The sequence below is a fragment of the Malaclemys terrapin genome, chromosome 5, assembly GCF_027887155.1.
Source record: "Malaclemys terrapin pileata isolate rMalTer1 chromosome 5, rMalTer1.hap1, whole genome shotgun sequence".
In the NCBI taxonomy this organism is placed as follows: Eukaryota; Metazoa; Chordata; order Testudines; family Emydidae; genus Malaclemys; species Malaclemys terrapin.
Window position 1 is genome coordinate 21,464,850 of NC_071509.1, and position 23,520 is coordinate 21,488,369.

A 23,520-nucleotide genomic window follows, 5' to 3' on the forward strand; every position below is an offset into this window, starting at 1 on the left:
GCAGGAGTCTAGCACCCTTGGGAAAATCCTAAGTCAGCACCTCTGGTGAAATGAGTTAGTTGGTGGTCTCCAGCCAGTCCCTGGTGGAGGGTTGGCCACATCACAAAACTCACCCTCAAAACTGGCATCCTTGTTGCTAAGCCTAGCACAGAGTTCAAGAAGTGAATGAGCATGGAGACTGAAATACTCTCACGCCCTTACAGGTGTTCCCTGCAGGTCAATGTTGAGACACGTTGGCAGAGCATTACAGGAAAATGTGCACCGCAGCTGCCTGTGCCAAACCAGTTCTATGGAAAAATAGAGGTCTTGGGCCATGAATCAGCAAAGTACTTAAAGTTAAGTACATTCTTTGCTGAATAGAGGTGGATTTAAGGATGTGCCTAAAATTAAGAACATACGTACTTCAGTGCTTTGCTGAGTCAGGACCTTAATTTTCCAGTGTGCTCAGTCCAACACTTCCCCAAAGTGCTACATTTACTATTTAAAAAAACATTTCAGAGTGATTGACTCGGACCTTTCTGAGACCACATCAGTTGCTGCTCATGCTGAGAGTTGTAGTGTAAACACATCACTTCAACAACCATTGAAGAGTGATTAATTGCCTTTTGGCTTTTTCTTGTTTTAATGATGTCTCACATTATTGTATTAATAAATATTGTAATTGTTTTGGAACTTAAAAAATATGGGTCCCATATATTATAAAAAAGAACAGATAGGTAGTAGTGAGTCACAAATAATTTTTCTTGGAGATTTAGTGATTACATGTCATGTTATATAGGTTACCGTCCAAAGGAACCATCGATAACACAGATGGTGGCAATGATTGCATACTCTGTCACCCTAACAAAAAGTCAAACTGCATTGATTTGACATTAGCAAGCCATAATCCTCTGACTTGTCATCAGAATGGTAGATTATGTCTTTTTAAAAATAGAACTTCTAGACATGTCAGTTACATGAAGTCCTGGAATTTTAGTTCAGATGATCTTATTCAAATATTGAATTGAAGAGTTTTTAAGAGGCTTTTACTATACTATTAAATATTTTCAAAAATTGTTTTAAAATATCTGAAACTTTAAAATGGTGATTGGGTACACGTATATTTTATACCATTAAAATAATTGATTCCATTTGATGGTTCTGGCAGTATCATAAACCACAGGGATTTTTAGATGCAGCAAATGATTTTTAAAATTACAAAGATAGACTTTGTATAAAAAAAGAAGAAATACATTTCTAAAAGTATAAAGAAAATGCAAATGTTAATAAACAAGATAAGTGATGTGAATTATTGAATAAAAATATAACAATAGAGGATAACAATAAAACAATAACAATAAAAGTCTGTTTTTGTTGGTACTTTATTGGAACCACAAGGACTGAATTAGCATGAAGGGAAACTATACCACTCATCTCCAGAGATAGTGCCTCTGGAATAGGGTTTGTTGAAATCCATTAGTGGGATAGAGTGTGGGAAATTTTAACACTCCCTGAACTGTACTGCATCTGTTCTATGGACTCAATTTCACTTTAAAATTAATATCCATCTAAGCTGTACATATTTTTGTTTGGATGTCTGGCGACATGTATGCAGCCATTCAATCTTCACTCAGTTTTGGGGAGGGTGAAGGAACGGGCTGGCTGTGGGTTTTGGAGTTTGGTGCTGATGACAGCTTTTTTTTTTTTTTAGTTACTGACCTTATAATTTCCTTTTAAAACCGCTCACTGAGGCATCTGGACCTATTTATAACAGTAACAGCATGGACAAAAAGTCAATTCTAAAGGAAATGAAACTTAATCCACTCAACCTACCTCTTTCAAACAAAGGCCTGAGGAGCAGCTCCTCTCAGCTGGTGAAAATTGCCATAGTGCCATTCACTTTACTGGAGCTCTGACAATTTAATCAAGCTGTGGATCTGCCCCCAAGGTGAACAGATAATCCCTGCACTGTGACCTGAAGGTCAACAAACTAGAATGTTGTAATATTAGCAGGAGAAGCAAAATCCAGAGGACAAAAGACTCCACTGAGAATGGTCTGCCTCCAGATTCTCATTCTGATGAGAATGTTGTTCACAATGCATCTGAAAGGGACTCATAGCACCATGTAGATTTTTGTTGGGTTTATACCCTTGATCAAGGAATTAGGTGCCGACATAACTTTGAGGATCTAAGCCTAACTTAGAAATTTGTTTAGATGGAAATTTTAATTATGCCTCATATTGTTACTTCACCATTCCCGTATATTTACAGATGAGGGATTATCTGACTGGAGAGAGAAATCCCATCCTATATTTATGCTCAAATTAAAGATGCTTTTAGCTAGAAATTGAGCTAAAGGAAAAAGCCAGTTAATAAAAACAAGTCGCTAATAAAATACAAAGCACATGTCATGCACAATTTAATAAAATCTCCTTTATTATGTATCAGGAGACATCTCATCCAAAGTGACTAATTCAAAGGAAATAATTCAAAGGCACCTGTGCAGTGCCCCATACATTTAAGCATCTAATGATACCAGCTAAAACCAGAATATTCTATTATGCCATTGTAAGAAAAGTCTACTGTGATGTGGCTACAGAAGCTCAAAGAAATTCAAAAGATGGAATTAGTTACCATTAGAGGGTAGGGATCGGATACAGAGGGACCTAGACAAATTAGAGGATTGGGCCGAAAAAAACCTGATGAGGTTCAACAAGGACAAGTGCAGAGTCCTGCACTTAGGACGGAAGAATCCCATGCACTGCTACAGACTAGGGACCGAATGGCTAGGTAGCAGTTCTGCAGAAAAGGACCTAGGGGTCACAGTGGACGAGAAGCTGGATATGAGTCAACAGTGTGCTCTTGTTGCCAAGAAGGCTAACGGCATTTTGGGCTGTATAAGTAGGGGCATTGCCAGCAGATCGAGGAACGTGATCGTTCCCCTTTATTCGACATTGGTGAGGCCTCATCTGGAATACTGTGTCCAGTTTTGGGCCCCACACTACAAGAAGGATGTGGAAAAATTGGAAAGAGTCCAGCGGAGGGCAACAAAAATGATTAGGGGTCTGGAGCACATGACTTATGAGGAGAGGCTGAGGGAACTGGGATTGTTTAGTCTCCAGAAGAGAAGAATGAGGGGGGATTTGATAGCAGCCTTCAACTACCTGAAGGGGGGTTCCAAAGAGGATGGAGCTCGGCTGTTCTCAGTGGTGGCAGATGACAGAACAAGGAGCAATGGTCTCAAGTTGCAGTGGGGGAGGTCCAGGTTGGATATCAGGAAAAACTATTTCACTAGGAGGGTGGTGAAACACTGGAATGCGTTACCTAGGGAGGTGGTGGAGTCTCCTTCCTTGGAGGTTTTTAAGGCCCGGCTTGACAAAGCCCTGGCTGGGATGATTTAGCTGGGAATTGGTCCTGCTTTGAACAGGGGGTTGGACTAGATGACCTCTTGAGGTCCCTTCCAACCCTGATATTCTATGATTCTATGATTCATCCCCTGGATCAGCGGCAAAGTTGCCTTAGGGTGGGTGGGGATCCAGCGTTTCACCCTGGCCCATTATACTTGGGTGACCAGATGTCCCATTTTTATAGGGACAGTCCTGTTTTTTGGGGACTTTTTCTTATCTAGGCGCCTATTACCCCCCATCCCCTGTCCCGTTTTTTCACAGTTGCTATTTGGTCACCCTACATTACACAGCCAAGCGCCTCTCCCAAAGTTCAGGGCTGTGCCCGTGTGAGTATTTGCCGCCTGCTCACACAGGCGAGGGAAAAGGGGGATCTTTCAAACCGTGTCTAACCACTTGTCCCAGCCTTGAACCCAGCCCGGCCAGAGCGCAGCCAGCCCCCCCGGCTCGGGATGGGGGGGGGGGGTGCATTGGCTCGGCAGTGCCGCCGCAGGGCGCGCGTGGCTCCGGCTGGCGCACGCCCCCCCGGCCGGCTGTCCGCGTGCAGCCGCGAGCTAATAAAGCTATTTTGAAAGTGACCCCGCGGCCCCGGCCCCGGGAGCGAGCAAGCGCCGCGCCGCCGGGAGCAGCTGTCTGGCTCCGGAATCATGACTGAAGATGACGGATTCCGTGGTGGTGGAGGGTCATGTCAAATTGAGAGATGGAAAAAAGGTCGCCGCTTTGCACCTTCCCGCGGCTTTGTGCTTGCAGGGGAGGGGGAGCCCCCCCGGGACTGCCCCCTCTCTCCCCACCCCCGGAGGGCGCTTAGCCCCGGGCGCTGCTTGGCTGGCGGGGGAGGGGAGAGCTGGCCCCGGGCTAACTCTGATGTCTCCTTGTTTCTCTGCAGTGGAAGAATAGGTGGCTGGTGCTGCGCAAACCCTCCCCGGTAGCAGGTAAGTGCAGCCGCGGCGGCCTGTGCGCTTCGCACGGGCGGGGGAGTGGGAGACAAATCCCCCTCCCCCGGGCTCCTGGCAGAGGAGACCGACGTGGGAGCTCGTCCCCCTGGGCCGCGGGACGGGGGTAATGGTGAGGAGATTAAACTCTCCCCGCACCCCCGCTTAGCAGCACCTCCCCAGACAGTGGGCTGGGCTGGTTTCTCCTTCTTCCCTCCTTTTCTATTAGCCCGTCACTTGGCAAGGGCCAAGCAGCTAGAAATAGCAAGAGGATATGGAAGGCGCCCCAAAGTGTAATCGAAAGAGAGCATGGGAAAGCACCGGGCTAGCGCGGAGACCTGGAGAGCTTCATGATTCTTCCCTCGAGGTCTGGCTGGCTCGCTTTAGCCTCTTGGGGGTCACTGGTGCGGCAGCACAGGACTCGATTTCTTTTCAAGTTCACACATCTCATGTATTCGGGGCTGCTTGCTACCCCTTTTGCTCAAACTCTGGTGGAGCCTTGCTGTTCCCTGTTCAACAGCACTGGGTTAAGTATCAGAGGGGTAGCCGTGTTAGTCTGGATCTGTAAAAAGCAACAAAGAGTCCTGTGGCACCTTGTAGACCGGGGTAGGCAACCTATGGGACCCTGATTTTCAGTGGCACTCACACTGCCCAGGTCCTGGCCACCAGTCCGGGGAGGAGCTCTGCATTTTAATTTAATTTTAAATGAAGCTTCTTAAACATTTTAAAAACCTTATTTACTTTACATACAACAATAGTTTAGTTATATATTATAGACTTATAGAAAGAGACATTCTAAAAACGTTAACATGTATTACTGGCACGTGAAACCTTAAATCAGAGTTAATAGATGAAGACTCAGCACACCACTTCTGAAAGGTTGCCAGGCCCTGTTATAGACTAACAGATGTATTGGAGCATAAGCTTTAGAAGTGGGCATTCACCCACAAAAGCTTATGCTCCAATACATCTGTTAGTCTATAAGATGCCACAGGACTCTTAGCCCCTGGGTTGTTTGCTCCATCTATTCTGGGCTCCTCTCTTGTAATATCTGACCACTTTGTAAGTGGCTTTTTTCGCTGGTGGAAGGGGTGGTTCCTGAATTGTTAGTAAACTTATTAGGGCCGTTTGAAAATCATTTAGTTGAAAGGCTAGGTCAGTACTGTGCTGTTATATTGTCAAATCTGGAAATATTTTCAGTGTCACATGGAATGCACATATGTACATATGTATGTGAGCCCTCATTACCTGAAAACTGATTTTGGAATCACCATGAACTATTTGTTGGCTTTGGACTCAAGTTTATACTTTTATCTTCTTTAGGGTTCATTTTTCACATGTACGTGCCTAAAGTTAGGTACCTGTATCATTATTTTAGTAACCTAAATTCTTGTTTTTATTAATATTTACATGCTGATTAAATCACCTACATCTCTATTTAGCATCCAAAGTCTGTTGTTCATAAAGCTAATGTTTAGGCTTCCGAATATGAACTTAGGTTCCTGACTTTAGGTACTCAAAGTAGGAAACTAGATTCTTCAGAAAGTGGCAGAACAACAAAACATGAATGCTAATTCTACACTTTAAAATGTATTATTTTTATTATTTAAAATAGACCGTGATTGTTGAATGTCCATAAACCAGGGTGCCCTTTCTTTGATGTGTTTTTAGTTTTAATTTCTTTAGACAGTTTTACGGTAAAGCTCTTAAATTTTGCATTTGCAGCTGTTTCTGCTAACAGGTGCAAGAATGCAATCCAAAATGTCTGTTAGTTAATGTACAATGTAGTTTTTTCAGCTGTTTTTCACCTCTTTGGAGGGATGCCCATTCTTTGCCCAACTGAGCCCTCTAATGGCAAGTTGCCAGGCGTCAGAGCGCCACACCTAACATTCATAAAAAACGAGCACATGCAGCTCCTGTTGTTTCGCTTGGAAGTAAGTGTGAGCTATGGAAGTTAAATCTAAAGATCCCTGCTTGAGATTATCCATTTATTTCACTTAAGAGACAGCACAGCCTGCTGGGAAGGGAATCTGCACCCTGTGGATGGGGCTGGGGTGCATTTCTGTATCAAGGACAAAGGAGGTGGTAAGCTGCACTAATCTTCCTTGTGGATCCCGATACGTTTGTGAAATGCACTCCTCCAGTGAGACCTTGAGATTGTGATGTTTCATTTTGTTGTATAGATGTTGTCTATTAAAACATCTTTAGGAAGAGGTTAAAACAAAAGGTGACAAAACCAAATACTGAAAACCAAAGGTGCAACACAGAATGATTATGCAACAGTAGCTACTGTGAAGCATTCAGCTAGGAAACCTGATCTGAGATGAACAATTTGGCAGTGTAGACCACACTATTTCGTATTTGACTAAGTTGTCAACTACTGTAAGAATTTCATTTATGGTTCGATATGTTCTAATGAACATAAGAACAGCCATACGAGTTCAGACCAATGTAAATCTAGTCCCGTATCCTGTCTTCCGACAATGACCAGTGCCAGTTTTTTGAACCCAGTTACACTTTTGGCCTTCATAACATCCCCTGGCAATGAGTTCCACAGGTTGACTCTGCGTTGTGTGAAGAAGTACTTCCTTATGTTTATTTTAAACCTCCTGCCTATTAATTTAATTGGGGACCCCGGTTTGTGTGTTATGTGAAGGGATAAATAGCACTTCCTTATTCACTTTCTCCACACCATTCATGATTTTATAGACCTTATCATACCTCCCCTCAGTTGTCCCTTTTCCAAGCTGAACAGGTCCAGTCTTTTTAATCTCTGCTCATATAGAAGCTGTTCCATACCCCATACCATTTTTGTTGCCTTCTCTGTACTTTTTCCAATTCTAATATCTTTTTGAGATGGAATGATCAGAACTACACACAGTATTCAAGGTGTGGGTTTGCAGTGGATTTATATGGTGGCACTATGATATTTTCTGTCTTATTATCAATCCCCTTCCAAATGGTACCTAACATTCTGTTAGCTTTTTTTGATTGCCCATGCACACTGAGCAGATGAGTGAACTATCTGTGATGACTCCAAGATCTCTTTCTTTAGTGGTAACAGCTAATTTAGACCCTATCATTTTGTATGTATAATTGGGATTATATTTTTCCAGTGTGCATTACTTTGCACTCTTCAATATTGAATTTCACCTGCCCTTTTGTTGCCCACTCACCCAGTTTTGTGAGATCCCTTTGTAACTCTTCACAGTCTGCTTTGAAGTTAACTATCTTGAGTGACTTAGTATTGTCTGCAAACCTTGCCACCTCACTGTTTATCCTTTTTTCCAGATCATTTATGACTATGTTGAACAGTACAGGTCCCAGTACAGATTCTTGGGTGACCCCCGCTATTCACCTCTCTCCACTGTGAAAACTGATCCTTTATTCCTATCCAATTTCCGATCTTTTAATAAGTTACGGATCCATGAGAGAACCTTCCTTCCTTGTCTCATGACTGTTTACTTTTAAGAGCTTTGGTGAGGGACCTTGCCGAAGGTTTTCTGAAAGTCCAAGTACACTCCATCAAACAGATCACCCGTGTCCACATACTTATGACCCCCTCAAAGAATTCTAGTAGATTGGTGAGGCATGATTTCCTTTACTAGAGCAGTATTGACTCTTCCCCAACATACTGTGTTCATCTATGTCTCTGATCATGCTGTTCTTTACTATTGTTTCAACTAATTTGCCTGGTACTGAAGTTAAGGCTTACTGGTCTGTAATTGCCAGTATAGCCTCTGGAGGCTTTTTTAAAAATCAGCATTACATTAGCTATTCTCTAGTCATCTGGTACAGAGGCTGATTTGGGTGATAGGTTACATATCATAGTGGTTCTGCAGAACTCTTGGGTGAATACCATTTGGTCCTGGTGTTTTATTGCTGTTCACTTTATCAGTTTGTTCCCAAATGTCCTCTATAGATCCCTAAACCAGGGACAGGTCCTCAATTTGTCACCTAAAAAGAATGGCTGAGGGAGGCATGAGAATCTGATGCAAAGAATTCATTTAGCTTCTTTGCAACAATCTTGTCTTCCTTGAGTGCTGCTTTAGCACCTCGATCATTCAGTAGCCCCTGCTTCTTATGTACTTACTATTTTTTTGGTGTTAGATTTTGACTCTTTTGCTAATTGTTCTTCAAATTTATTTTTGGGCTGCTTAATTATACTTCTACATTTAACTTGCCAGAATTTATGCTCCTTTCTGTTTTCTCCAGTAGCATTTGACTTCCAATTTTAAAAGATGTCTTTTTGTCTCTCACTGTCTCTTTTACCGTGTTTAGTCTTGATGGCATTTTCAGCTCAGGCTCTGGAGGCCCTGCCCAGCTTCAGAGTCTGAGCTCCTGTCCAGGCTGCAACATCTGCAACAAATAATAAAAGTTGACAACATGGCAACTATAATATTTCTTAATAACAGTGGCCCCCATCTTGCATTCTGATAGCGCAGACAAACCCTGGACACTTTTAACCCTGGAACTAATGTCACATAGGGGTCAACAGGACTGCAAGCAGGCTTAGGAGTCTGCCCATGAGAATTGGGTTGTAGGATTGGGGTTTGTTTCCATTTCCACACCAGAGACTGTTGGGACAAACTGTTGCCAATTTTACATTTTGTAAACCTGAAGAATTTACAAAATTTAAAACCAAAACAAATGTTTCTATGATATTAAAGAAGATCCACTGGATTTTTTTTTAAACAAAGAAATATCCCCCTGAAGTGTCTATAATTCAAACACTGCAGTGTTCTGCTAGAACTCAATAAGAGTGACGCTGATCATGAACAAAGAGGTTACTACTGGCTCATCTGTTTTCACTGTCAAAGCTGAAAGAAATGCAAATAATAAATGAATGATATTGTCCTAAGTTTGCAGCCCTCACTCAGGCAACATTCCTAATGAAGTCAATGGAAATTTAGTCTGAGAAACCGGGGAGTGACAATTTGAATCTCATAAGTAGTGAAAAGTAAAAAAAAAATTGTAAAAAAAGAATCCTTTTCATTTTAATGAACTATGGTGTTACAGTCTTGCTCACTTTTTGGTTTTTATTGTGAGATTTATCATATTGGGTATTTTTCTTGAACCTGTAGCTCCTGGAATCATATGATTATGTCTCATTCTTTCTTTTTCATTTTCTTTTTCTTTTTTAAAGTATATTTCATGGTTGTGGAGAAAAAGCTTGGAAGTGTTCCTCAAGTATAGCCTAAAATTTCAGAAACCAGAAAGCAAACAAAAAGAACCCAAAATCTGTTATATTTAAAATTTCATGTTTGGGGGCCTAATTCATGAATTTTGACTGCATGGAGTTGGCAATAATGGTGTTATTTGTAACATAGATAAGGAATGTTGTAGGGGTTTTTTACACTATCAAGTTAAAAACATGTTTTTCATTAAATTTAGAGCATCACAAAGATGTACGACTTTTACTACTGATGTCAACACTAGCTCTTTTAATATTTAATACCTTAATTTTAGGAAATTAAGGAAATTGCTGGTTATGACATGAAGCACATGGAAAACAGCATGCATGTCTATAAAGTATACAAAATGTGTACATTAATGTGTGTTAATCCTAGGGTCATGAATTTCAGTTGACTTAGGCCCTGGACCTGCGCTTTACAGTGCATAGATGGGCTGATGTGCCTACAAAAAGCTCCCTTGATGTCCGTGGGGCTGCCCACTTGCACACTGTAAATTACCGCAGTGATTTGAAGAGGTTAGCCCTGCAAGGTGTTGATGCCTTTGTGTGATGAGTCATCCGGGAGCCTAAGTCTGATGAGTCATCAGACGTAATTACCTGGGAGTCCTAAGGGTCCAGTGAATCCACAAGCTGGGGTCTAATCAGGTGACCCCAAGCTAGGTAGGTAGGCTCCTAATGAAAGCAGCCACTCAATGTCACTAAGTTGTCAGGGATACACCCTGCTGCCTGGTAGCTCTGATGTATGCTCCTGACCACGCTTGTTCCTGTTCCAGCTCCAATCACAGCTGGCCATCCCACTGCTAGAGGCTATGTCTGTGTGCACTTGAGGCCTGCCAGTCGCACCCTGGTTTTTACCAGCCTGAACTATACTGCAACACACTCCCCAGTCCCAGATATTTCCCCAGAAATGTATGTCTTGTGTTGCCCAGCTCTCTCCTGGACAGTACAAGCTCACATAATACAAATGATATGCACAAATCCTGTTATCCCAAATGGAGTTTCCCAAACTCTTCAATTCAAACACTCTGGTTTAGATAAAACGACAAAGAGCTGAATTTTAAGTGACTACAATTAATGAGGCATACAAATCAGAAATAGTTACAAGAAAAATAAAGATAAATCACAACTAATGCCTAACTTAACAAACAATGTTAAATTCAAAGTAAACGTTTTCCCCACCACATGCTCTCAACAGTCTTACTGGCCAAACTTGTTAGGCCAGGACCCCTTCTTCTGTTTAACAGCTGCTTCCTTTGTTCCTTCTGGTGCAGTGACTCAATGGACAGAGGGGGGGTGCTCTTTGGATGTCTCCCCTTTCTTTTTATAGTCCTCTTCCTCCTTTGAGAAGCATCTCCAGCTGAGATTCAGGAGACAAAAAGTTTATGTGGATGGGAATACTATGCTGTTTCTTTGCTAAAATGTAGATTTTTCACCCATGTCCCCTTTCCTGCTAAAGAATGGCCATTTAGGCCTGGTCTTCACTGTGTGTGTGCGTGTGTGTGCGCGCGCGCGTAGGGTGGGTGGTTGATGTAAGATACATCGACTTCAGCTACGCTATTCCTGTAGCTGAAGTTGCGTATCTTATTTCGACTTACTTCCCATCCTCACGGCGCGGGATCGACGTCCGCGGCTCCCCCGTCGACTCCGCTACCGCCGCTTGCCCTGGTGGAGTTCTGGAGTCGATGGGAGCGCGTTTGGGGATCGATATATTGTGTCTAGACGAGATGCGATATATCGATCCCCGATAGATCTATCGCTACCCGCCGATCCGGCAGGTAGTCTGGACGTACCCTTAGTAAGTAATGGCCCATTGATCTTGTTTACACCTGGCCTGAGGCATCAGCTCACCTTTTGTCTCTGAGGAACTGGTTTGACCACTCCCCAGACTTGGAATATGTTTTAGTAACACCATACAGTGGAATCTTGTAACTTTACATAGAGTGTTGCTAGAGATATTTTACCAGGACTGTAATGACCAGCAAATTAAGTTTTCAAATGATACCTCACAAGGCATACTTTATACAAAGATTATTACAGTAGTGCGCAAGGGGTGAATACAGGGGTGTACAGTCTGTCGCACCACTGCATAGCCTGAGATGAGGAAGACCGTCATAATGATGGAACTTACAGTGAGACTAGATTTTAAAACATAATTTAAAAAGTGTAACAATTACTGTTATCAAAAGAATACCAACAGTATAATAGCATCAAAATAAAAACAGAAATGTCAAATCTTAAGCAAATAATTCAAGTCCTGGACACATCCTACAGGGGCTCACACAGACACCATGAATAAAAAGAAATTGAACATAAAGCATCAAATGTTGACTTAGACAATTTAAGCCCAAACCTTGCAACTTCTTGTGCAAGAGGGGACTGATATGCCTGCACGGTGCCCCCTGAAGTCAGTGGGGCTCTGCCCAGGCTCAGCAGTCCATTCACACACAGGGAATTGCAGGATTTGGGCCCTACATCAAATACTACACTTCAGAACACAGTGAATTCTAAGAAAGGAAATATGAGTGTGAATGCTAGCTAAAAATGAGAGGGCATAGATTTAAGTGATTCTCTACCTGATCCATTATTGGCATTATCCAGAAGAGATTCTTTACTCTTGTTCATCATTATAAAAGTAAGATTATAACTTTAAAAATCATGATTTAAGCATAGTTTTGACAGGAAATAAAGCTGAAAGGCAGAATTCCAGAGAGACACATTCATCTGTAAAAAGTATTCTTCCCTGTCTTATCTTAAGTCACCTTAAAAACAGCCTGGAGAATATTCACTTCTTACAATTTTTTTCAGTAGTCTCCACAGAGTGAAAACTGAATTGAGCCAGCCTATGGCACAGTTGCCAAAAGTGTTTTCTCAAGTTGAGTACTGAGAATTGTGTTCCGTTACGCATCAGGTTCTCTGACAGCTCTGCTTCTTTCAGATTGTTTAGTCATGTTGGTGTACAAGGATAAATCTGAGCGAGCCAAAGGACATAAGGAGAGGAGCAGCGTGACCTTAGAAGACATCTGTGGCCTGGATCCTGGGCTCTCCTATGAGGGCTTAAATCACACACTTGCTATCATCTGTCTATCTCAAGTCGTGATGCTGGGATTTGACAACAAGGAAACTATGTATGCATGGGATGTACGGATTCGGTACAGTTTGGGGGAAGGTAACCTTTGTCTTGTCACATTCTTCTCTTTTGGAAAGAACGCAAACAAAGCCTTAGTTGAAAGGGCCGAGATTGTCGCTGGCCTTGGAGCAAAGAGCCTCATTCCTTGTGAGCTCCAGATCAGCTGTCACGTGCAGTGTAACGTGTGTGTACTGCCCACTAGAGGTGTGCCACAGAGAGAGTAAGATAATAACTGTCAACGTGCTTCTACTATCTTCTTTGGCTCAGATATTAAAGGCTTGTGGTTTTTGGAGCTGAGAGGCCAGGGCCCTAGTCCTATCTCTTCAGGTCAGGGGTTTGTCAGCTTTAGCTTTTAATTGTGTCTATAGCACATGGATTCATGACAAATCCTTGTGCTCAGGGAGGACAAAAACTATGAGTGGCAGAGCCATGATTAGAACCCAGGAATGGCTGACTCCCACTCCCCAGTTCTGTCCAAAAGACCAGATAATGTGCAGTGCTGCTGAACACCCCCTCTCAAGTACATGTAATGAGAGAATCTCACAGTAAAGATGCCATTCTCACCTGTATGTTTAGCTTTATTCTAGTATGTCCTTCATTTTCAGTTCTGTAGCTCTGAAATGCATTGTAGTGGCTGAGAATTTATTATATGGGGATAATCCAGGGTAATTGGCTTTTAGTGTTTGGTAAAGCATGAGGACATATATTTAGTATTACTGACCATCGTTATTATTTATGTATAGTTTATCACCTGTTAAGTGTTGGCAACGGGCTTGTCACTATACAAAGACAGCCCTTGCCCTGAGAAGCTTATGGTCTAAAACAGTGCTTCTCAAAGCCGGTCTGCTGCTTGTGCAGGGAAAGCCCCTGGCGGTCCAGGCCGGTTTGTTTACCTGCCACGTCCGCAGGTTCGGCTGATCATGGCTCCCACTAGCTGCGGTTCACAGCTCCAGGCCAATGGGGGCTGTGGGAAGCGGCGCGGGCCGAAGGATGTGCTGGGCACCCTTCACGCAGCCCCCATTGGCCTGGAGCAGCGAACCACGGCCAATGGGAGCTGTGATCGGCCGAACCTGCAGACGTGGCAGGTAAACAAACTGGTCTGGACCGCCAGGGGCTTTCCCTGCACAAGCGGTGGACCGGCTTTGAGAAGCACTGGTCTAAAAGACAAATGCAGATAAGAATAGATGCACTGAGAAAGGTGGAGGAGGGTGCAAGCTTGGCAGGGTTTGTTTGGTTTGTCTGATCTCACTCTAATGCAGTGTTGGGGTGGGGAAAACATGTGATATAAGTTTGTGTGCCTGGGGGGTGTGTGTGGTATAAGTGAGCCTTTAAGAAGGACTTGAATGAGGTGTAGGGGGAACCAACTATATCAGGATAGAGAAGTTGTTTCAGGCATAGGGGGCAGTGTGGAAGGCATGGAGATGGGAGTGGGGGAAAGAACTGGAGAGGCGTGAAGGTTGGCACAGTTGGCAGAGTGAAGGACAGGGCTTATTGAAAGGACCGAATGGATATGTAAAACTTGATCAGGAAAAGCTCTTTGGAGATATTGGAGAGAACAGTTTCAATGGAGCACAGAGTGCAGAAGCAAGACAGGAGGCAATTCAGGAGGGATTTAGAGGAGAGGGAGTTAAGGCAGTGGATGTACACCGTCCATTCGGTTTAGATGTGAAGGAAACTAGGGAAATGGGACAGTAGTTGTTTGGGGTTTGGTTCTTTGAAGATGGGGATAAAAAAATGTGCTTGTATGCCATGGGGCAAAACTAGGAGGGGGGGTGGAGGAGTTGGAAACAGACAGTGAGCAAGAGACCTCAGAGTCTGACTGAGGTAAAGGAGGAAAAGATATTAGGAAGGGATGGAGGAAACTCACATGAGAACCTGACAATTTTCTCCTTGAAGTCGACAAGCTCCTGGGCTGAGGGGGAGGTAATATGGCCTGTGTTATGCAGGAGGTCAGACTACATAGTCAGAGGGGTCCCTTCTGGCCTTTGAATCTATGAATTTAAGGATGGTGGTTAAGGACTTGAAGGGGCAGTAAAAGGTGGCAAATGAGCATTGGGGGTTATAGGTATGGAATGCCATTAGGGAGGAGAAGTGGAGCTATTTTTCAAGGAAGATGGCAGAACAGAAGGAGGAGTGGGTGAACTTGGAGTAGAGGGTTTCTTCCAGAAGTGTTTTGCAGAGCGAATAGATACAGAGAGGGTTAGTGAGATGGATGGTGGGAGAGAGAGGCAAGAGAGTCAGGGTTAGAGGATCCAGTGGTATTAGGGGAGTCAACTATAAAACTGAGGAAAATGAGAGAGTAAGCCTACGGGTGCAGAGATGTCAGGGATGTTGATGGACAGGAGGTCACAGAAGGACTAAGGGCATAGAGATGTTAAAGGAAATAAGGAATGCAGACACATCTCAACAGAGGATCCTAAGTATAACTGAGCAGGTTCTGTATTTCTGTGTAGAGTGGGAGTGGAGATTTGGGGACTACACTGAAAAGGTTATATTTCAGGTAGGAAAAACTGCTGCTTTCTACAGCTACATCAGAGCTGGGCTTATACCACAAAGTTTCTATCCAGATCTAAACTTTCCTCAAATTTTGGGGTGCTTAAATCTAGGTGTTGACTTGGCACATTTTAGGGGTGATTCTGGAACTCTAGCTGCAGATCTTTGATTTATGCAGGCATTGGAGTTTGCAACCATTTGTTACCCTGTTCATCATTTAGATGCGGTGGAACAGAACCACTAAGCTCACTGTCTGGTAGCCTCTAACCTAGGGCTACTTACAAAGCTCCATCTTGTACAAACAGAAGTAACCTCCAAGGGATGTCTAAGTTGATGTAAGACTGAACAAGGAACGTTCTATAATCAGTGATGATTTGGTTTCACTTGGTAGTGTATTGGATTTTTCTAAATAAGTGGTGTTACATAATCACACAGCGGACAAGCAACATCACCTGAATGTAGATTTGTTCCCCAGCAGTGTTTCGGGGCCAGGCCATAAGTAGCGGTATGGTGAGTTCTCTCTCTGGCTTCCTTTTACATTTCTCTTGAATTACTTTGTGGCTAATTCTGTTAAGACCTTAGGGAAGTTATCAAATGAAGATGGCTACCTTTACATCTGCTATTGTGTAGCCATCTTACAGCAAAAAAACTTCAGGACCAGACTTCAAAGAGAAACTGCTGAGCTTCAGTTCATTTGCAAACTTGACACAATCAGATCAGGATTAAACAAAGACTGTGAATGGCTAGCCAACTACAAGAGCAGTTTCTCCTCCCTTGGTGTTCACACCTCAACTGCTAGAAGAGGGCCTCATCCTCCCTGATTGAACTAACCTCATTATCTCCAGACTGATTCTTGTCAGCATATTTATACTTGCCTCTGGAAATTTCCATTACATGCGTCTGACGAAGTGGGCCTTCACCCACAAAAGCTTATGCTCCAATACATCTGTTAGTCTTTAAGGTGCCACAGAACTCTTTGTTGCTTTTTAGCTAGAATACAGCAGAATACTTATATGAGAAGCAAAGATCAGATGCCGTTAAATCTCCTGACATTTTAAAGGTGAGAAAATCTAGTCAAGGGGAAGGGAAGAATAGTTCTAAGAATTGGTTCTTTAGTGCTATCCTGTGGATTTTAGTGATGAATAGGCAGCTTTTGGGTTTAGTGTGTGCCTGTGATGCAGAGGAAATAAATATACATTTTAAATACGTAGTAATACTTTAGATCAAGGTAATCCTTAGGAAGTTGGTCAGTTTCCAGGTGTCTGTCACTTGAGAATCAGCTAACTTCCTGGGATACAACAATAACAATAGTAATCAGCGCCTTTCATCCATAGATCCCGAAGTGCTTCACAAAAACGGGTAGGCGTCATTATCCCCATTTTACAGGTAGGGAAACCAAGACACTGAGATTGGGGACGACTTGTCAAAGGTGGCAGTGAGTCAGTGGCATAGCTGGGAATAGAACCTAGCCTGCTGTCCTGTCTACTGAACCACATGGATAGTACCTGTGGGGAGGAGAGTCTGTGACTGTTGGGAGAATAGGATGGGTAGGAGCCCCTGCATAAAGTGAACCCCTATTTAGTTCTTGGGGTATCCTCCTGCTTAGTCAGCTTCTAGTCCCGCCTTCAGCCTAGGAAACATCAGAGCAACTCAGAACAGCCAGAGAGTGGTCAACCCTCAGTGGCTCCTTTCTAAAGAGCAGGCCGGAGGGTGAGAGCAGGAAGTGTCAAAGTGAGACCCTCCATTCACACCCTCCGATTTCAGCAGCCATGCAAGTGCCTATGGAGGCCTGACATGGCGGAGGAGGGTTCATTTTGAAGAAGGAGGATAAAGGAGGTGGGGGGATATGCAGCAAAGAGTTGAGCAATCAATGAAATTGAGGAATAGTGTGTGGTCAAGATTTTGGATGATTCTGCTCCCTATTGGAGTTCAGTTATCTGGGGATGAATATATTTGTCCTCAGGTCCTGATGGTTAAACATGAGGCGAATCATTCGGGCAAGGCAATAGGGGTAGGAAACAAAACCACTGAGGAACGTATCACCCTTTAAGGATGTTTGGGAAAAGCTGTCTCTAGTCGGTCATGTTGCTGAACTATGGCTTACGGCCTGAATGCATTACTCCAAAAGCTAAATTGGCCTAATACCTGTGCAACTGATCGGTTGCCAGTTTTGGTTGGACTTATTCCTGGGGATTTAATCACATGACATAATCTTTAATTAATCTTTAATTAAAGATTAATCTTTAATTCCTGGAGACTCCAGGCCAATCCTGGAGGGCTGGCTACCCTACTGCCGTTGCCAAGCTATCTGGGTGCTACCTAGAACTATTAGAGGGGGAAAAAATGCTCTGAGTTCCTTATCTGATAATGGTAGATCCAAATGGCATAGTAGCTAGGGCTCAGTCTACACAGTACTATTAAATAAACTGGTTTCTGTTACAAACATGCTTGCCTTTTTTTCTGTTTGCTACCATAATTAATTGGTTTATTTGTATTTTTTTTGCCCCCTAAGTTCATAGGTTTCATGTTGCTGTAGCACCTGGCACTAAGTTGGAGAGTGGACCGGCTACTCTTCACTTCTGCAATGACATTCTAGTCCTTGTAAAAGACCTTCCACCCACGGTCATGGGGCAATGGAAGCTCTCGGATTTGCGCCGATATGGAGCGGTCCCTAATGGATTCATCTTTGAAGGGGGCACCAGGTGCGGCTTCTGTAAGTACGAATGGAAACTGTCTTCTAGTTCTAGTTTTTTAAAATGTATTTGTAGATAAATAAATACCAGTCTGGTTAATGTGCAATTTAGGGACCTAATCCTGAAGCTCTTCTTGTATGAGTAGTCCCATTGACTTCAGTGGGACTGTTCATGTGTGCAAGAAGCTGCAGGACTGAGCACTGTTATGCAGACAAAAATAGTATTGGTGTGATGGATGCTGCGTGAATATTGCTGGATGTCTTTCTGGAAGGTAAAAAGAACAGGAGTACTTGTGGCACCTTAGAGACTAACAAATTTATTAGAGCATAAGCTTTCGTGGACTACAGCCCACTTCTTCGGATGCATATAGAGTGGAATAAATATTGAGGAGATATATATACACACATACAGAGAGCATAAACAGGTGGGAGTTGTCTTACCAACTCTGAGAGGCCAATTAAGTAAGAGAAAAAAACTTTTGAAGTGATAATCAAGATAGCCCAGTACAGACAGTTTGATAAGAAGTGTGAGAATACTTACAAGGGGAGATAGATTCAATGTTTGTAATGGCTCAGCCATTCCCAGTCCTTATTCAATCCTAAGTTGATTGTATCTAGTTTGCATATCAATTCCAGCTCAGCAGTCTCTCGTTGGAGTCTGTTTTTGAAGTTTTTCTGTTGTAAGATAGCCACCCGCAGGTCTGTCATTGAATGGCCAGACATGTTAAAGTGTTCTCCCACTGGTTTTTGAGTATTATGATTCCTGATGTCAGATTTGTGTCCATTAATTCTTTTGCGTAGAGACTGTCCGGTTTGGCCAATGTACATGGCAGAGGGGCATTGCTGGCACATGATGGCATATATCACATTGGTAGATGTGCAGGTGAACGAGCCCCTGATGGTATGGCTGATGTGATTAGGTCCTATGATGATGTCACTTGAATAGATATGTGGACAGAGTTGGCATCGGGCTTTGTTTCAAGGATAGGTTCCTGGGTCAGTGTTTTTGTTCAGTGATGTGTGGTTGCTGGTGAGTATTTTCTTTAGGGGGGTTGGGAGGTTGTCTGTAAGCGAGGACAGGTCTGTCTCCCAAGATCTGTGAGAGTAAAGGATCATCTTTCAGGATAGGTTGTAGATATCTGATGATGCGCTGGAGAGGTTTTAGTTGGGGGCTGAAGGTGACAGCTAGTGGTGTTCTGTTATTTTCTTTGTTGGGCCTGTCTTGTAGGAGGTGACTTCTGGGTACTCGTCTGGCTCTGTCAATCTGTTTTTTCACTTCAGCAGGTGGGTATTGTAGTTTTAAGAATGCTTGATAGAGATCTTGTAGGTGCTTGTCTCTATCCGAGGGATTGGAGCAAATGCGGTTATATCTTAGAGCTTGGCTGTAGACAATGGATCGTGTGGTGTGTCCTGGATGGAAGCTGGAGGCATGTAGGTAAGTATAGCGGTCAGTAGGTTTCCGGTATAGGGTGGTATTTATGTGACCATCGCTTATTAGCACAGTAGTGTCCAGGAAATGGACCGCTTGTGTGGATTGATCTAGGCTGAGGTTGATGGTGGGATGGAAATTATTGAAATCACGGTGGAATTCCTCAAGGGCTTCTTTTCCATGGGTCCAGATGATGAAGATGTCATCAGTGTAGCGCAAGTAGAGTAGGGGCGTTAGGGGATGAGAGCTAAGGAAGCGTTGTTCTAAGTCAGCCATAAAAATGTTGGCATACTGTGGGGCCATGCGGGTACCCATAGCAGTGCTGCTGACTTGAAGGTATATATTGTCCCCAAATGTGAAATAGTTGTGGGTGAGGACAAAGTCACAAAGTTCAGCCACCAGGTTAGCTGTGACATTATCGGGGATACTGTTCCTGATAGCTTGTAGTCCATCTTTGTGTGGAATATTGGTGTAGAGGGCTTCTACATCCATAGTGGCCAGGATGGTGTTTTCTGGAAGATCACTGATGGATTGTAGTTTCCTCAGGAAGTCAGTGATGTCTCGAAGATAGCTGGGAGTGCTGGTAGCGTAGGGTCTGAGGAGAGAGTCCACATAACCAGACAAGCCTGATGTTAGGGTGCCAATGCCTGAGATGGGCACTGTGAAGTGCAGCCCCTACTAGCAGCGCCAGCCTCTTCCTGGTGGGGGGCCTGATGTGGCCCTTAGCCCCCCCTCACCATGGGGCCCTGCTCCTGCTCCTCCTCCTCCTTGAGGCCCTGCCCCCTGGTCAGGCTGGAGACCGGCAGAGTTGGGCTGTGGTAAGAGCCACCCTGGGAGCCTGGGCCACTGTGGGAAGCCCTGCATCCTCCAGCTGCCTGGGTGGTGGAGACACGGGCCAGGGGCTCCTCACAGCGGCCTGTGCTTTCTGGGCGGCTCCAGCCTCTGGCCTGGACCGGGGGCAGAGCCTCAGAGGGAAGAGGAGGAGCAGGGAGCGGGGCTACAATACCATTGCTGGTGGCTCCCCCCCCACTTCTACCCAGGTTCCGGTGCTCCTGCTGGAGGCCCCAGATTTGCTGGGGCCCTGTGACATGGGCCCCGTGTGCCTGTACATTAATCCACCACTGGAACCAAGTCTCAGTGTATCATTTATTTTACTAAACTAAACTGTCATATCAATCTATCCATTCAAATCTAGCAGTTGATCAAAATTACATCAATCACTCGAATATAATTTTTCAGGATGCCAAATCCTAGCAGTCCTTTAGCATCACATTTTCAAAAGCAAACTTTGGAGCTGTGCTTGTCAGTTATGTGCATATCCATTTTCACTTTCAGATCATGAAGTCAGAGGTGCAGCTACTTGATTTGCATGTGAAAAAAACTGTTTATATGCAATTTACGGTTGTGTGTTTAAACAGATGTGTATGCTGTACTGCAGGAGTAATTTCAGAGTCCACGTTAGAAAATGTGGCCCTTAGTTACTAGCTGAAAATGCTAAATGTATTTAGGTTTTGAATGGAGCAGTTTACCGTGTAGGGTTTATGCACAAGCATCTAAAACTGAGTGAAAAGTCCTTTAGAAGCTGTTGCTGATTCCTGACAATTTGTACAGAGTACCAAGTTTTGAACCGATGAAATCTGAAACAGCTGCAATATTTAGCTCCTCATCCCCACACGGTAGGGAATTATCATGGAAATGCCAAGCAACCTTTAAATAAATTTAGTAACAGATTGGTAGATTAAATCAAGTATTAATATTTATTAACTTAAGCACCTCAAAGGAGACAGTATATCATTTCACTGTTTGAACTGAGTACTGTATTCACTTAGAACTGAGGCTCTCTTGGAGATAAGAAGTGCTGTGATTTGTACTAGATAAATGGTACAAAAGTGTTGCGATGCTTTGGCTTCAATTTTTTCCCTGACTCTTCAAACAGATGCCTCAGGAGAAGACATTCTCCTTCCCTCTCTGAGCAATGGGGGCTTTAAATGTTGTCTTGATGAGCAGTTCTGTGGTTTGTGGGATGTTGCAATTGGAACATGTTGGCTTCAGAGTGTTTTGTTTTAGCAACTTTCATTGGAAAAAAACTAACGGTTTCCTGAAATTTCTCAAAAGTGAAAATGGCAGTTTTTGTACCTTACTGGCAAATAGAAAACTAATATGAAGTCCAGGCCTCTGTGCCCATAACAAACAAAACCTCAACACTTCTCTCTGGTGCCTTCCCCTCCCTTTCCCAGGGAGAGTTTCAGTAACCACTGAAAATGTATCTGAAATCTGCACTGTTTAAAAGGTTCATTTGTTTAGTGCTTTGCTTAGCTGAGAAGAGGAGAATGTTATTACCGCGGGTGTAAAGCAGAGAGATTTACTGCTACTTAGTGTACATGAGAAGAGAATGACTGGATGCAATTCCATTTTTAGTTTTCTTTCTTGACAGTAGAAATGTTAGGGGTAATTGAAGACCAAAATGAAATATGCTAACTTAACAGCCATCCAGCTCTGGAAGGATGTTTCTTCATTGGCTGCCCTGACTGAGCCAAGACATCTGGGAAATGCATGGTTCATTGCAGGAGTTGGGTACTTTGGGGAAGGCAGTTGTGATGGTTGTCTCACAGCAGGCCAGTAAATTTATGCCATGGTGCTGTGTACTACTGCGGTCAAACCACCTCATTGTGTAACATGGCTACAAGAGGACATACAAGGACATGAAGTGTTCACAGAGTGCAACTCTGTAAGGAATAGTGAATGTCCCTTCAGTTAGGGCAGGGATTCTCAACCACTAAGTTAGGGGACAATCCGGTCATTGATGTTCAGCAGGAGGAGTTGACTGGTCACTGATGAGCTCCCCAGGGAGGGTGGGGAGAAATTCACTCCTAAAGGCCATAGAGTGGCAGCACCAATATCCTATAGAGGCTTTTCCACCCAGATAACACTATTAGGCCCTGCAGCCCCCTCTGTGGGGTGAAGGCAAAGGACTGTAAGGTAGCTGTAGATCTTCTGTCTCAGTCCCATGCTTGGCTCAACTGTGTCTGCCTCTGAATGCTCCCTGCACACTTCTTCACAAAGAGGCCCCATGGAGCTAAGATCTATGCCATGTAGAGGGTATGCACTTCTTGTGTGGCTTTCCCAAATTGCCACCGTCCCACCTCTGGCAGTGGAACTGCTTGAGTTCTGCTGTCTGGGGAACCTTGGCACCTAGACACCTCAGGGTGGGATTTGGTCCATACACATGCTCTCATAAAGTTAACTGAAACTGACTATTCACAAGCCGTTATAAAAGAGTAAAGGGCGAAAATGTGTTTAGCAGAGTCCAGCTACACTGCCCTCGCTACCCCTAAATTACACTTTCTTCACAAAAATTATATACCTGTAAGAAATACTCACCTAAACATTAGAAAGACTAGAAATGAATAGATAATTGAACCAGCCAGTTCCATATAATCCACTCCAATACCTGATCTGTAGTACCCAGCCAGCCTTAACCTTCCCCCTTGTTACGTTCTCTAATGGAAATGGATATATACTGTTCATTATCTATATTGTATTAATAATCTGTAGTTACAATTTGGAAAGGAATATAGTCCCAAGGTATGTTACTTGAGAGTTCTATGCATTTTCTCAGTGTGATGTGCTGATAGAAAAGGATAGAGTTAGAGTGATTGATCTGTGTGATGTTATTTAATATGCTGATGTTGAAACATGATTGTGTAAGTGTATATAGACCTTACAAGTTTTGTATTTTTCACTTTATTAAATATATTGTGTAGGAACTAGCAAATATAGTGTTTTTTCTTGTAGTGAATAATGAGTGTATATTAATGTCATTGTATATTACTAAAGATATATAGGAGGTGCTTAGACATTTCTTTTTAATGAGGAGATGTTATTAATCAAGAATCTTGGTATATATATTTCATGCACTATTGCTTTAGTCAATAAAATACAGACTTACTAATTCACATTATTGAATGGTGAAAATTAGTGAACAAAATAAAAATGATAAAACTCAAGGATGTAAAGCATCTCAAATGTAATATGTTCTATTTTGTCAATTGAAGTTTAGTTTTATGTGTATACTTCATACAGTACAAGTAAATGTGCTGTAGTTTATTTTGCAAGAATGACATTTTAGCAATACAGAATTTGCTACATCATCTCTTCAGTCTTTCAAAAGAAAGGGATAGGATAGATCTCCCATTTTTTTGCAAAGTTAACAAAGTGCTGATTATTGAGGGTCTATCGCACATAGTAAATAATGTTTTAGTTTAATGAT

The 23,520-nt window shown here is 43.1% G+C and overlaps 1 protein-coding gene across 3 annotated transcripts in view; it reads left to right on the forward strand.

Annotated features, from left to right (window-relative positions):
* The first annotated feature begins 3,983 nt into the window (after positions 1-3,983).
* DOK7 (docking protein 7) overlaps positions 3,984-23,520 on the forward strand; it is a 93,803-nt gene continuing 74,266 nt past the window's right edge. For all 3 annotated transcript variants that reach the window (XM_054031010.1, XM_054031009.1, XM_054031011.1), the window contains exons 1-4: positions 3,984-4,094; positions 4,270-4,315; positions 12,445-12,675; positions 17,642-17,842. In XM_054031010.1, coding sequence (XP_053886985.1) covers positions 4,041-4,094; positions 4,270-4,315; positions 12,445-12,675; positions 17,642-17,842 — 532 coding nt within the window. In that variant the 5' untranslated portion in view covers positions 3,984-4,040. The remainder of the gene's footprint in view (positions 4,095-4,269; positions 4,316-12,444; positions 12,676-17,641; positions 17,843-23,520) is intronic.